Consider the following 15,688-nt stretch of genomic DNA (forward strand, 5'->3'; position numbering starts at 1 on the left):
GTAAATGTCATTTTGTATATGGTCTCTTTTAGATTGCATGTATTACACATATTGTGAGGTTTTTTGATGCAGGGTAAGAAGTTCATGATAGATGCTCAGAGCCTGGACATGAGACCCGTTAAGTCTTTCCAGGACCGCTTGTTTTGTCATAAGTAAACTAGGACCTCTCCTGATGCAACAAGTCTTTCTGTCAACCTAAGCATTGCCGGCCTCAGTCATGTGTGTTGCTTGTGCCTTCTTTCAGACATCATTAATGCCCTACTGCCTGTAAACATCTTTGATTACTGTTCACACACATTTACAGTTCACATAGTACTCACTGCATAACTAAGACACTGAAGAATACCAAATTCCTCTTTGCTTTGAGAAGCCAGTTAGAATTTTCTCATGACTGCCATGGGCTTCCAAAATCTCTCAAGACTGACTGTAGGAAGAACCTCAGGACACTTCAATATGGTAAAGGGGTGACATAAGCAAAGTTATTCTTACCTATCTAAGCCAGAAATAGGACCCGCTGTGTGTTCTAGAGGGCCTACAAAAGATTGCAGTGTAACAGAAAATCCTGATTCATTTGTGTGGGCTATAGTTTATCTTTCTGAGATGTCCTTTTGGTGGTACAAATCTGTGCTAACTGGTGCTTTCCTGGGTCTCTTACAGGTACAGTTCACAGCTGTTTAAATATGTTGGTATAGTATGAGCACAGTCAGAATAACCAGATTAGTTTATTATTCAATATTCTGTTACGGCTTTGATAAGTGTTTCCTTTGATCTTCTCTTTTGAAGACATTGATGAATGCCTGACTCCAACTACTTGTCCAGATGCACAGTGCATTAATGCTCCTGGCTCTTACCAGTGCATTCCTTGCAGAGTGGGATTCAGAGGCTGGAATGGACAGTGCCATGGTATGTTCAGTACTCTTTGTATCTCTGGCTATAACCCTTGTTATGAAATACTGTATTTCCTATTCCATCACTGTAGCAACCACATGACAGCATAGTGCCCTAGGTCCCCATTTCATGTTACAATAATTGAATAAGTGAGATTTTTGAAATTACTTTACACTCTCAGACACAGTCTGAGAACATCAAGTTTGATTTCTGGAGCTACTTATGAAAATAGCCTGGTTGAAAATGCCATGGCATAATTTTCACTTTTCTTACTAACAAGGTTCATAGGAGCAGAGTGGCAGAAAAGAAGTCACTACTCTGCTTAGATTTACAAATAGAACTAAGTTATGTAAGGGATAAGTCTTGGTTCCAAATTACTGATACTTTTTTTCCCTTGCATTGCTGCATGTAGTTTTGCTTTTTCCTTTTGTTTTATGAAACGTTGTAAGCCTAGACATCTCACATCATTAGTGAGTCTTCATCAGTTTTCTTTTTCTGTTTATCCTAGGCTTACATCATGTTGAAAATGAGCCATATACATTTTAGAAAATGTAATGCAGACAGATTGTCTTAAAGTGTACCATATTGCTAAGCTATGGATCTAAACTCATTGGAAAGGAAAATACATCCCAAATTATCTGTGACGGGTATTTAGGTCCATTGTTCCATACATTAATTTGTTCCTGTTGTTAGCTTAGGTCAATTGTAGCTCTGTAGTTTATTCCCCAGTGCTGTTCTCAGTACTTTTTTTTCTGAACCTCACCTCATTCCTCTGCCTGCACTTTATGCACTAGAAAGTCTAGTGCAGCAATCCCACAGTTCTCTGAGGTCAATGATACTGTAATATCCAGGACTTAAAGCCAGGAATATGGCTGCTTTTGTTTAATAAAGGCAAGTCAGTCAGTTCAAGTCAAACTTGTGTAGAATACATTTAATTGCAGTTTAGTTGGAAATATCCAAAGTGATATGCATATTGAAAGAAACAGAAAATGGCACCTGCATAACCCTGCCCCCTCATTGTCTTAAAACTGGCACTGTCCCAGGTCCCTTAATGCATTTGTGTCATACAGGGACTATTTGAAATAAGGTCTTTTTTACGTTTACTTGGAATCACTGATTATTTCTCTATCATCTTTCTTTCTCCACATTTGCACATTCAAGTGAAGTGGTATAGCATGATGCAGAATAACAATAAGTAATGTGAATATAGAGAATTCTTCTGTGTGTTGATAAATAAATGAAAAAAAATAGACTGCCAAAACTTTCTAGATCATTTCATCATCATGGTTATCACTGTGGTGAGTTTTGCAGCTGTGTGGTTAATTAACAATATTCATCATATATGGGGCCGTATCAGACTTCAAGTCCAATAAAGTGGTCACTAGAGCTGTTTGATATACCTCTAACCCTTCTGTGGGGAGAATCAATAGAATCAGTTACAGCTCTAGACTTAATCTCATAAGATTTGGATTCTGTTCCTGGATTTTCTGATGCCTTCCTTCATGGGAAAGTCTCTTGATCTTTGAGTCACTCCCAGAAATCAGAAATACTATTGTAGGATTCATTCTCAAGAGGCTTGGAGATAAGTAGGTGGAAATGAATCTGTAAAAAGCAGATTTGTTACTCAGAAATTCATGGGCCTGACTGCTGTGTTAGGTTCTCTGTGCTTTAACAATTATTGAAGGAGGGCATTGATCATACACATTGAGAGCAAAGGTTGTGTTTTGATGAGCAAGCCCATTTTGCAACAGTAGGAATTTGAGAAAGTAGACTTGCAGAAGGCTGTAAGTATTGTCACCTACTGAACTGCCATATCAGAGCACCTGCGGATCTGTGCCGTCCTCTCCTGGGAAGATGCCACTTTATGTTCTACTCATGTTGCAACACGGCATCTTACTTACAGAGTTAGAGGCTCAAGGGAGCAAACAAGAATGGTAGGTCATCTGAAATATGGACAATAACAGTGATTTCATTTGTATCTGGGGAGATTCAAATTCAGTTGAGCTAAGAGTAGTAGTTGTTGTAGATATTGACAATGGCTCATTAAGAGCCGTGATGATGATTGAAAGACTTCTAATCCATCTCTCCCTGTGCTACAGCTGCCTAAATAGCTCAAATAATCAGCAGTTTTACTCTTTCATGTTGATAGATTTTGTGTGCTTTGTGTTGGCAAAAGAGGATAATTTGGAGTAAAATGATTTCTGGCACATAAAAGCAAATAAGGTGTAATTCTTTTTTCTGCATCACTGAAGCTAAAAAACACAGCTTTTTTCCATACAAACAGGGGACACCTGCCTGTTGTGAATTACAACCCCAAAACAAATAAATACAATTTGACAGTTAACCTTTTTTTTTTCCCCAATGAAAAGCACTCTACGCAAAAGACAATATTGATTATTTTACAATACTGAATTAATTCTGGCTGGGTTTAGCTATTTATGCATTTGCTGCTTTTTCTTTGTTGATTTATACAAATTGTATTCAGAAGGAATTCTTGAAAATTACTCTTAATGTGTCAACTAGTAATGTAACAGCTTTCATGTTGGCTCAAGAGAATGGCCCATCTGGTTAAAACCCTTCTTTCAGAGAATGAGGAAAGTCAGTTGTTGTGGTTTAGCCCCAGCCATTAAATAATAAACACCATGCAGCTGCTCTACTCACCCCTGCCTCCTTTAGTTTAATAACTAAAATAAAGTATTATACTAACAAGAATGAAAAGGAGTATTACCAAAAAAAAAAAAAAAAAAAAAAAGGTGGGGGGGAGGATGAAATGAAAACTGAGAAAAGACAAGTGAGGCACAGTGCAGTTGCTCACCATCTGCTGACTGATGCCTAAGCAGTGATCTGCCCCAGCCAGCTCCCCGCAGTTTATACATTGAGTGTAACATTCTGTGGTATGGAATATCCCTTTGCCTAGTTCAGGTCAGCTGTCCAGACCATGCACCCTCCACAGCTTCTTGTGCACTTTGTCAATGGCAGAGCATGAGAAACTGAAAAGTCCTTGACGTAGGATAAGCACTACTTAGCAACAACTAAACCATCAGTGTGTTATCAACATTATTCTCACACTATGTCCAAAACATAGCATTGAACCACCTACTAAAGAAAATTAACTCTCTCCCAACCAAAACCAAGACATAAGTGTCTGTGGGAAAACTTAGAGAAATAAGAGGTTTAGGCTGGATGTTAGGAAGAAAGTCTTCATAGAGAGAGTGAGTGCCCATTGGAATGGGCTGCCCGGGGAGGTGGTGGGGTTGCCATCACTGGAATTGTTTAGGAGGAAAATTGATGGCATGCTTGGTGCCATGGTTTAGTTGATTAGATGCTATTGGATGATGGATTGGACATCATGATCTTGAAGGTCTCTTCCAAACTGGTTTATTCTAGTCTCTTCTCTTCTATTCTGTTCTAAATAAAGGATATTTTGTGACCAGGAATAGGGATTTTGCTTCTAAAATGTCAGTTATAAAAGCATAATCCAATGGAGTTCCTTATTGCCAGTGCAGAGTAGCTTTACAAAGGGACCTGCATGAAGTGCAGAAATCCCCTTGAAATTCCTCAGGTGTCAGCTCAGTGCTTTAGAACCTGCCTTCTTTAAGTCATCTTGAAAAATGTCATCTAAAAAAGTCTCATATATAATGAAGTTATACACCGAGGAACTCTCCGAAATTCTGTACATTAATTGACCTAGCTTTAAAAACTAGGATGAACTCAATAGCAGAAAATGTGTCTGAAGTCTGTTTTAGTTTCTGGGAGGACCTTCTGCTCCTACACATCAATAGGTAAGCCCCAAATAAACAAGCAGAGGCAACAGGTTGGGGGATTCTGACTAGAAACATGTGTTTTAAAAATGGCTTCAGAGAGAAGAGCTTCTAACACAGCCTTGCCAACATGAGCTGCATCTGCTTTTCCAGACTGTTCCTTGCAGTATCAGAAGGATTAGTGGTAATGGTTACAAGGTATTGGCAGCTGCTAGTGCTTTTTTTCACTGGTGTGTATCCTAAGGGTAAATCTGTGTAATTCAGCTTTCGCTGACCTCTTCTCTGTACAAAAGCTTCACTGGTTCAAGCTACTTGTAGGAAAATCATAGGCAAAATAATCTTATTCAGGTAAAGATGGTGTGGACAGTCAGTTCATATTGCAACCCCTAATAATAATAATAATAATAAAAAAAAAAAAAGAAGGTGGTTTGTTAGCCTAAACCAGAGTCCTTGTAGTAATGGGATGAAAGCAATACTCCAGTTGTGCAGGCTGTAAGTGGAGTTGAATGTTTAGCACAAAGAAGCTCAAGTTCAAATCCTTTTTTAAAAATGAGAATTGCTGCAGAATTGTCATGGTCAATAATATACAGGAAAATCAATTTTAATAAATTCCCAAGATCAGATGAAAGGAGATTGTACCCAAGTACCAATATAAACACTCATGCTTTCTTTGTATTCACAGACATAGATGAATGTCAGTATGGCAATCTCTGTACAAACGGACGTTGTGAAAACATGGAGGGGTCTTTCAGATGTATTTGTGGCCAAGGTTTCAAACTCTCTGCATCAGAGAATCAGTGTGAAGGTAGGAAAAAATTAATTGAAATTCATAAGGTTACACTTACCTTTTAGATAATATTTTTCCTTCCCAGTATTCCTTTTAATGGAGAAATAACAAATGGACAATATTGAAGCTAAATAACCAATAATGTAAGAATAGATATTTCCATTTTATGGCTTTCATGGTCACATTGCAGATTTTGACCTTTCTGATAAAGCCAGTCAAGAGCACTTAGTAAGTTTTATATTACCAAGTTGAAATTTCTGCAAAATCATTGGTATTTTGGAGGTTGGAGGACAGTGACTTTTGCTGCCTTAATTATTTTTCTTTTCTTTTATGTGGGTTAGTGAAATCAAAAAACTGATGCTGCACCCTCTTGGTGCCCAGGAGGTAACACTGAGCTGATGCCTGCAATGGTGTTACTGCATTTCAAGTAGTACATTTAATAGAGAGTTTGGTGTCATGTTTCTTAGAAGAGCACAGGTACTTAAAAAGTGTCAGGGTCAGCACTTTTTCTACATCTAAAATTTTCATCAGGACTGCTCCAATGGAAAAGAATAGGTCTGAAGTCAGAGTGGGGTGCTCTGAGACAATGTAGAGTTATGTACAAGAGGTATGAATATACTTCTCCTTAGGGAGAGAGGACTTTTTGAAACTTGTTGAATGTGGGAGAATGATTCCAAGCTGTGGAAGCACACAGAAACTTGAACATTTCTTATCAGACAATGTTTTTTTCTTCTTTTCCCCCACCCCTGCCTAAATGTCTGTGTACAGCATCAAACATCTTCAGACTTCCAAGTGCTAAAAATAATGCAGTAAAACTAAATGACTGTTCATGTAAATTTGTCAGGAAGTTTGAAAGAAAACATCAGTATGAGTTAAGTGTCTTGAGTGAATTAAATGTGCAGTCCAGGACACACAGCAGACTGGTCTTGGGGAAAGTATGTAGACAAGGTTTGACTGCTTCCTCTGAGCCTTTCATGGAAAAGGGTCCTTGCCAAGCTGAGCTGGCATGTGCAAACTGTTCTTCTTAAAGTGCACCCTCCAAAGTAAGGACCTGTGCATGTGTCCAGATTCTTCATGCAGCCCCACAGATTTCCATGATCCTTAAATTAAAAGCTAATGCGGTCACAGGGGACTATTACTCACAAGGTCAGACTATGTAGCCATAACTTAAACCTCAAAAACTCATTGAGTAACTTTCTCCTGTTTGGGATGTATTTTCAGGAAGACATTCAGATGTGCCTAAATCCCAGAAATTACTAAGAACCTACTGTATCAATTGAATTATCATTCCTAAACAAGCCATTTATAAATAAGGGAGAAAGAACAGGCTTCCTAGCTCAAAGAAGACATGTGCTATGTTCTGAATTTAAAGGGCCACTCCCTTCCAATATCTTGATTTTTTTCATAGGAAAACTTAAGTTTGATATTCAAATCCATCTGTTAACCTCAGCTGACCCCAATTTATGAGAACTGAAGTGTTGAGGGAATTAGCAGTGATTGTGGAAACGAAGAGACATTTCGCCATACTTAGAGAATGAATACTCTAACAAGACAAGTATTTAAAAGAGCCTTAAGGTACAGTTTAATAGGGGAACAGCCTGTCAGTGTGCATCTAAAAACCACACCTTGTTAAAAGGTGGTGATCCTGCTGGAAAGTATTTTGTGGGTTTTGCTGACTCACTGGAGTGGCTGGCTTAGTACCTTAAAGGAAACAAAAGCAGCTCTCAGGCAGCATGTGTGTATTTGTGTGTCTCTGTGTACCCACTTGTACCTTGAGGGCTATATTGACGCTGCAAGAGAGAATGCTGAGTGCAGTCATCTCAAGGAAATCCAATCTGGAAATTCATGCATTGTTTCAACTCTCTCTCTCATTTGTTAATAAATAAGACCAGGAGAAAGTAGTACTGGATATTGACGCTCTGCTTTTTTCCCCCCCCAGGATTGGTTATTACACCATTTGATTAGCAATTGGTATTTTCAAATGTTTTATGTTCACTACAGATATAGATGAATGCCAGCACCTATCACTCTGTACAAATGGACGCTGCAGGAACACAGAAGGATCTTTCAGATGTATTTGTAGCCAAGGCTACACAATATCATCTAGTGGAGATCAGTGTGAAGGTAAGTTTGTGGACTTCAGCAACTGATTTATTTTCAATAAGATCTTGAGTATTTCAGTTATAGGCATGAACTCTTTTGAGAATGGGACAGAAAGATATGTTGCTTCTCCTTTACTGTCAGGCATTCACCAGTCCCCACCTACACAGATGCACATTTAATGAATTCTTAGAAATAGTCCTTGTCATCTTTCCATGTACAAGAAATCAGCACGTGTTTCCAACAGTGCGATTGGAAGAGCGTTTGACATTATTACCAAAAGTAATTAAGTCTTTCCAAACCTTGTTGCTCAAATTCTGACACAGAGGTTCTATATTACAAAAGCTCCTGCCAGCATACATTATTCACATGGGAACCTGCTAAGTTCAAACTTCTTCTCCAGCTGGTTTTGGGAGCCTGTAGCCAGCCACCACAATCCCACATGTGCACTGGCAGGACAAAATATGTATTATAAGATGAGCTCCAGGGGGATCTGTTGAAGCTCACAGCTTTCACTGTCTCAGAAGGCAGTCAACATACTAAGCTTGTAAAAACAAAAATAAGAGGTGAAAAACATACAGTAAATGCAAGGAGAGAAATATTGTGTTATAGAAAACAGAAACATTCTGTTATCTCTTAAGTAGGACAACTTGATTGCCCAGTAATTGAGAAACAGATTTTTTTTCTCATTAGTTATCTCAAGGCTACTCCCTCTTCTCCACTGTTATCCACACCACCTGATACAGTACGTCTGTTGCACTGCTCAGTTGTTATAGACATCACCTTGAGCTGAAAAAAATTGTGCCTCAGTTTCTTCCTTATTTCACCCTAGGGGGAAAAAACTCACAGTTAAGTTCTCACCATAGGTGTGGTATTAGCACCTAAAAGGTTTCCAGTCTCTGGTATGTCTTCTGTAGCTGGTGGTAACCATGGAAGACACAGCTTCTTACTGCTTTTCTACACATGCATATGTTAAAGGGTGTTAAAAACTACTGGCTGTCTCTCCAATTTTTCTGGAGATTCTTGTGCAGCCACCATAGGACCTGTCAAGACTTGTGTCAGAGAAAAGGAAGTTTGCATCCTATGCAGAAAATAATATATTTGATTAATTTTGACTGAATTTGGCCAAAGACACCTTGGTATTGTGAGACTTTACATTAACTCAGCAGAAGGCAGTTGCTAATTTTTTTTCTCATGCTCCTAGTGAAAATTAATTGCTGCTTTACATAAACAAACCACTACTTATTTCACAGAGGAAAATTATTAAAAAACATGCAGTTATCAAAAGATCACAACTCCATCAGCATTAAGCAGTTTTAGCTGCAATACCATTCATTTATTTAAGAAAGCTATCCTTATTTCTTACTTTTATCAAACAGATGAAACCCCAAGGATAGTTGCATTGTGATGTAGTGTAAGCTTTCCAGAGATAAGTGTAGAAATTAGGTCATGTTATCTTTTTTAATTACCATTCCAACACAGGAAAAAATTAGAATTCTATCAGCTAAAATCCATTCTTAAGAAATCAAAGTAATCAATGACAGTGGAAAAAGTCTTGGATAATTGTTTTTCAAAGGAAACTATCCACACTATAAGAGTAATAGACTCAGTGAATTACAGGGAAGGGCACTGTGGAGGCAGGGGAAACATGCTTATGAGATGCTTCTATTATTTGGCTCTCATTTTCTGTTTGTTTTTAAAACTTACAGGTACAGTCATCAAATATCTTGTGATCTTAACTATAACAAAACTATAATATCACTGAAGCATAGGGAGTTGCTGAGTTAAACCTGTACCCACAATAGCTGTGCTAAGTTTCCTCCATTGGGCTGCCTTTCAACCTTTTGAAAGACAATAGGGAAGAAAATAGGTGGAGACAAGGCCAGTGTCTTGTTCTTGAAATATATCATTACTTTGTGTTTAGTTTGTATCCTTAAACCTGTCCTGCTATGTGTCAGAACATGTATCCTGTGGATACATCTAGAGGCCTGAGGCTTGATGCTGGGAGCATCATGTATAGATAGGCGATTGCCTGCTAGACCCTGCATATCCTGCCTCTGAAGCTGAATTTATGGTTGTGCAGAAGCAGCTGTTCAACTTTGTGACCAAGCTGCTCAGCCTGTAAAATGGCTGTATTGCATTGCATGTACTGCATGAAAAAGTGACTGTTAGCACAGCGGTATGCACAATGTGAGCCCTATCCTACAAGCCTCATTCCCTCATGGTGGTTTTGTGAGTAATCTCTGCAGGTGTGTGTCCTGATGTGACACACGGTGTTTGGGCTTGCCCATATTCTGGGGATATCTGAGTCAGGTCACTTTGAGCTCAGGGATCTCCATGTAGTGGTCTAAACATGTGCAAAGATGGATATTGAAAAGCACAAATTTGCATTAATAGGCATTTTTTTGTATCTGTCTTCTAAAGGTACAGCTGCTTGGATTATCTTTTTAACTGCATTACTATAACACCACATTCATCATTAGAGCAGGGTAGAGAGTGATGTAACAATCTTTTATGATAGCTTTCATGAGAGATGCAGATGGCACATTAGACAAATTTTCTAGGAATGAATGACATACAAACTCAAATTTTAAAGCTCTTTAGAAAAAGAACAAATTTGATGTGAAAGAAAAATTAAAAGGACATTGTAAAGTGTAGTAAACCTGACTTCCACACATTCTTACTGTTATTAAATGTCCTTGTAGCTTTGAATGGCTACGTTAGTATTAAGGTGTCACTATGAAAAGTTTCATCAGTTTTTATGTCACCTAATAATTCATTTAAATTTTTATTTCAGATGTTGATGAATGCCTTCAGCACAGTGATATTTGCCATAGAGGAAACTGCATAAATACTGATGGGTCTTACAAGTGCACTTGTCCAGATGGTTTCCAGCAGATAGCAAACAGGGGATGTCAAGGTATGAAATAGCCATAAAAAAATACCTGGACCAATATTTTAAATATGCAAGTTTGTAAGCATGACTTGCAATTGACACAGATCATTCTGTGGAAGAGAAACTGGTTTTATTTATTGTTGGTGGTACCTTTTTTGCTCTTCTCATTTTATATTGCCATCTATAAATGTATGCTGAGAAAATATTTCACGAGGCTGAAATCTCCACCCTCACAACTTGGAAGAGAACTAAGAGAGATAGTGCTGCATTTTCCCAAGTCCTGTAAACATCTAGTTGGGTAGAAGCTTCTATGTTTGTGAATCAGTAATGAAAACAGAGCAGTATAGTTAGTATCAAGACACAGTAGATCACAGTAGATCACAGGATCACCGGATCACCAAGGTTGGAAGAGACCTCAAAGATCATCAAGTCCAACCTGCACCACAGACCCCATGTCTAAACCATGGCACCAAGTGCCACATCCAATCCCCTCTTGAACACCTCCAGGGATGGTGATTTCACCACCTCCCTGGGCAGCCCATTCCAATGATGAATGACTCTCTCCATGAAGAACTTTCTCCTCACCTCGAGCCTAAACCTCCCCTGGTGCAGCTTGAGACTGTGTCCTCTTGTTCTGGTGCTGGTTGCTAGAGAGAAGAGACCAACCCCTTCCTGGCTACAACCACCTTTCAGGTAGTTGTAGAGAGCAATGAGGTCTCCCCTGTGCCTTCTCTTCTCCAGGCTAAACAATCCCGGCTCCCTCAACCTCTCTTCATAGGGCATAAAACTCTCTCGGCTCTAAAATACTTGCATTACTATGTGAAGGATGGGTAAGGAGAAAGAGAATGTGTTATCTGAGGCTGAGTCAGCATTGCCAAACCCAAAAGAAATATTTCCCAGGTTTTAGTTCTGAACAATCCCAGTTCCACATTGGCACAATTCCCAGGCATGCCTCACAACTCCCCTTTGCCATACGTTTTTATGGGACAAGAATTGTGGTATTAAAGCTGGACAGTGGTAACATGTTTGTGCTTCAAGTGACTGGACTTTGCTTTGACTGCTCTCTCACACACAATTTAGACTTGAAGTGAGAGACTGTGTTCCAGCTTCTGCATTTGAAGATCTTGTACAACCAACAGCTAATTCCTTGTAAAAGTTTTGAGTGTTCGATGTGATTGATTTCCAAGTGACAAAATGTTGCATTTAACATACAGGATTGTTGTATTGGGCCTCAGTTCAGCAAATAAAAAGAGATGCAGTGATCACAGCCTATAAATCAATGTCAGCTTTGGTTAACTGTTCTTTCTGCTCCACTATGTAAAGTAGTAGTGTATAGGCTTCATGTTTTAAATGGATAAATGTAACAAAGCTGAAAGCACTTGTGAGTCAGATAGAGGACAGATAGTACAGACAGTGTCTTCAACAGAAAAATGTGTATGAAGAAATAATTTCATTTATTTGGAAATAATTTCAAGTAAGAGCATACGCCTGAGAAAGAAGACCACCAACACCAAAAAATAGCAACTTGCTGCAGAGGGGACTGAAGCTGCTTGAGAAATAGCCAGATCAATATGAAAACAAATGGAAGGAAGGAGGAGTTGATACAGTGAATACAGACAAGCGAGAATATCAGAGCTAGACGCAGCAAAAGAACATAAAGGGCTAACTTTGGCTAGCAGAATTGAAGTATGGTTAGGCTTATTTTACTCTGTTGACTACTTACTAAGCTGTTACAGGATGCAGTAGGGGAATTTCTATTTGCCAAAATAGAAATCTTTAGTATATGTTCTTGTATTTTGTACTGGACAAAAGTAGCAATATATGTATCATAAATGATGACTTATTTACATTTCATAGAATCATAGAATGCACTGGGTTGAAAGAGACCTCTAGAGGTCATCTAGTCTAACCCCTGTGCAGTAAGCAGGGACATCCGCAACTAGATCAGGTTGCTCAGAGCCCCATCAAGCCTGACCTGTCTCCAGGAATGGGGCCTCTACCTCCCTGGGTGACTTTTTCCAGTGTTCATCCTCATCCTAAGATCCGATCTAAATCTACCTGTCTCTAGCTTAAAACCATTACCCCTTGTCCTGCTGCTGCATGCCTTTGTAAATAGTCCCTCCCCAGCTTTCTGGTAGGCATTTCTTGTTGTACATTTCAACAGTAGGGTGAAACATTTATAAATGACTGAAAGTTAGTTTTATCATAGTTCTGTGGTAGCATGGAAAAAAGCATAACATTTTGGAGAGAATTGACCTGGAGAGATTAAGGGCATGGTAAATGATCCAGATGATAGGCCACTAATGCAGAGTAGTGTTGATTCTATGGTATACTTGATATGAGCAAACAATATGTTGCAATATTTCCAATTCTGTGCTGAAGAAAGAATCTCAGTTGTGCTTGTAGGATAGTGGATTTCCTTCGGAGACACAGTCACTGAGAAGGATTTTGGGGGTCAGAGAATGCCAGCTGTTTATGAGCTTCCAGCACAGCCTCATGGCCAGTAGGATGAATCCACTCCCCAGAAATTTGAAAAATCAGTGTCCAGCAGGAGTGAGCAAGGTTTGCTTACCTCTATTTCACACTGATACAATTGCTCTTGGCACATTGTTGTACACAGACATTTTGATGCCTACAATTCAAAGTGAGTGCTGATCAGCTAAGGAGGATCAGAGATTAACCCAAAAGAGCTGATGGCCTATGGGAGAAAGAATCAAATGCTTTTAAACTGTTTATTTTGTTGAAGAAAAGTGAGAGGTGACTCAATCGTAGTCTTACTACATTCAAAGGAAACTATAATTGAAAGTAGAGAGCTATAAGAGCAAAACTGAATAGATTCCAAAAGGTGAGTAAATGTGCAGTTTGCTCTTTCAGCTGAGCTATACTCTGGTTCCCTAACATGGTTAATTTTGTTTCCTGTCTTTTAATACATCATTCTGCCTTGTATAATCAGTTGTTTGGTTTCCAGTATTTTTCTGGTAGCTTTGAGACACTGACATATTAGTCTTGAGAACAGTGTGGGTCCAGAGAAGGTACCATACTGTCCTTGTCATCACAGATCTTCCATCTTACTGGCTTTTGGAGAGCTTCAGGAACTATGTCACTGGTCTGCATTTCCTCTGAATTCAGAGAAAACTTTATACATGTAGGTGTTGTGTGAAGTGCAGCACACTTGTCTTTTCCCTGTGCACCTCATACAGATTCATGGATTGCATCAGCTTGGAAAGGACCCTCAAAGGTCATCTTGTCCAACTCCCCTGCAGTCAGCAGGTATGCCTCCATTTAGCCCAGGCTGCCCAGGGCCACATCAAGTGTGATCTTGAGTATCTCCAGGGACAGGGCCTCAAACATATCCCTGGGCAGCCTGTTCCAGTATTTCACTGCCCTCATTGTGAAGAACTTCCTCCTTATGTCCAGCCTAAATCTACCCTGCTCCGGTTTAAAACCATTGTCCCTTGTCCTATTGCTACAAGCCCTTCTAAGCAGTCTTTCCACAGCCTTTCTATAGGTCCTCTCCAGATATTGAAATGTAGCTGTAAGGTTTCCCCATAGCCATCTATTCTCCAGGCTGAACAGCCTCAATTCTTTCAGCCTGTCTTCACAGGAAAGGTGTTCCAGTTGTCTTTGTGGCCCTTCTGGACCCACTCCAGCAGGCCAATGTCTTTCTTGTGTTGGACACAGTACACTAGGTGAGGTCTCACCAGACCAGAGTGGCAAAATCACTTGACCTTTGGCAATTTGGCCTTCTGTGCTGCAAGTGGCTCATGTCCATCTTCTCATCCACTATTAACACCCAAGTCCTTTTCTGCAGAGCTGCTCTCAAATTCATCATCACCAGGACCTTGCACTTTGCCTTATTGAACCTCACGAGATTCTCCTCAGCCTACCTCTCCAGCCCCAAATCCTGCCTTCCCACAAGCTGCCTCTGTCCTTTCTTCACATGTGCTGTGACTTCATGACACCAGACTGCAAGGTTTACACACAGGATAGAAATAGTCTGGATCTAAAGAAAATTCTGCAATGGATGCCATGGATCTTGAAATGATGGTGTTGAAATAATATCTCTAGTCTACAAAATTTCTGTCATCCCCCATTTTATAGGGTTGTGACTGCCCAGAATCAAAGCAACAAAAGGCACAGTTAAGAATAACAAAACTTTACAGCTGTGATGATGGATGAATGAGCCACTTCTGAAAGTTTTAATTGTAAATTTGTGTTTGATCTCAGCATGATGCTGAAAATTTCTCAATGGGTTTTTGTAAAGCAAAATGCAAAAGTACAGTTACAATGTGACTGGCAAGTCATGTCAAAGTGGTGCCTCCTCGGTGAATGAATGCAGTCCTTTTGTTATTCAGATGAGCCACCACTCAGAAAAAATAGTGTCTGAAAGGTAATGTTTTAAAAAAAAGTTTGAAAAGAAAACAAAAGAAAACAAACCCAGTTAGAACAGACTCCTATAGCAACATTTTTGGACCATTCCCCACCAGGGAAAAAAAATAAAAATATTTGGTTTTAAATTATATAAAATTAGCCTACTGGGAAAGATGCTACTCCAGACCTCCTGGTAACACATGGAGCCAGATGCTCGAGTAGACCAGCACACAACAGTCAAAACACAGTGAGACAGAGCCATCTGAGAATTCCCCTAATGGAGAAGAAATGTTGGCTAGTATGGAGCTTATACTGATACCTAAAAAATTGCTCTCATCTGCTCATCCTCATCACAGAGTGAGAGTGTGACACAGCAGGACACACTGATGCTTATACAGAATGTAAGAATCATCCCTGAGAATTTGTTTACTCTGAAAAATGAGTCCCTTTTACATAGCTATTTACATAGGTGGTAGAAATAAAAGCTGCTTTTAAAAGTGATTAAACTTAAAGATATGATGATTTGCAAAGCCATCAATGTCTCTGTGTTTTCAGATATCAATGAATGTGAGAGATCTGACCTCTGTTCACCACACGGGGAGTGTCTAAACACGGATGGTTCCTACCAGTGCATCTGTGAGCGGGGATTTTCTGTGTCTACAGATGGCCGAACATGTGAAGGTGAGACAAGTTACAGTATTGCATTCCCATTGATTCACTGTTATTAGTTGGGGGAGAAAAGTGGTCTGGTTTGGTGTCTAATACCCCCAAATAACTATTAAATCCATAATCTGCCACCTAAAGGCCCTTTGTTCTGTTTTTCATTAATGCACCATGTGCTGTGTTGCTGTTTGAACAGTAAGAAGAATCACAGGAACTGTATAA

General features: G+C 39.4%; 1 protein-coding gene across 6 annotated transcripts in view; it reads left to right on the forward strand.

Moving 5' to 3' along the window:
• Positions 1-15,688, forward strand: part of LTBP1 (latent transforming growth factor beta binding protein 1) — a 197,003-nt gene that overhangs the window by 134,910 nt on the left and 46,405 nt on the right. For all 6 annotated transcript variants that reach the window (XM_068156583.1, XM_068156602.1, XM_068156594.1 and 3 more), the window contains 5 exons: positions 784-903; positions 5,332-5,454; positions 7,438-7,560; positions 10,334-10,456; positions 15,359-15,484. In XM_068156583.1, the coding sequence (XP_068012684.1) occupies positions 784-903; positions 5,332-5,454; positions 7,438-7,560; positions 10,334-10,456; positions 15,359-15,484 (615 nt within the window). The remainder of the gene's footprint in view (positions 1-783; positions 904-5,331; positions 5,455-7,437; positions 7,561-10,333; positions 10,457-15,358; positions 15,485-15,688) is intronic.

The sequence above is a fragment of the Melanerpes formicivorus genome, unplaced genomic scaffold, assembly GCF_026170545.1.
Source record: "Melanerpes formicivorus ecotype bairdi unplaced genomic scaffold, bMelFor1.0.p_v2 SCAF_2, whole genome shotgun sequence".
Classification (NCBI taxonomy): domain Eukaryota; kingdom Metazoa; phylum Chordata; class Aves; order Piciformes; family Picidae; genus Melanerpes; species Melanerpes formicivorus.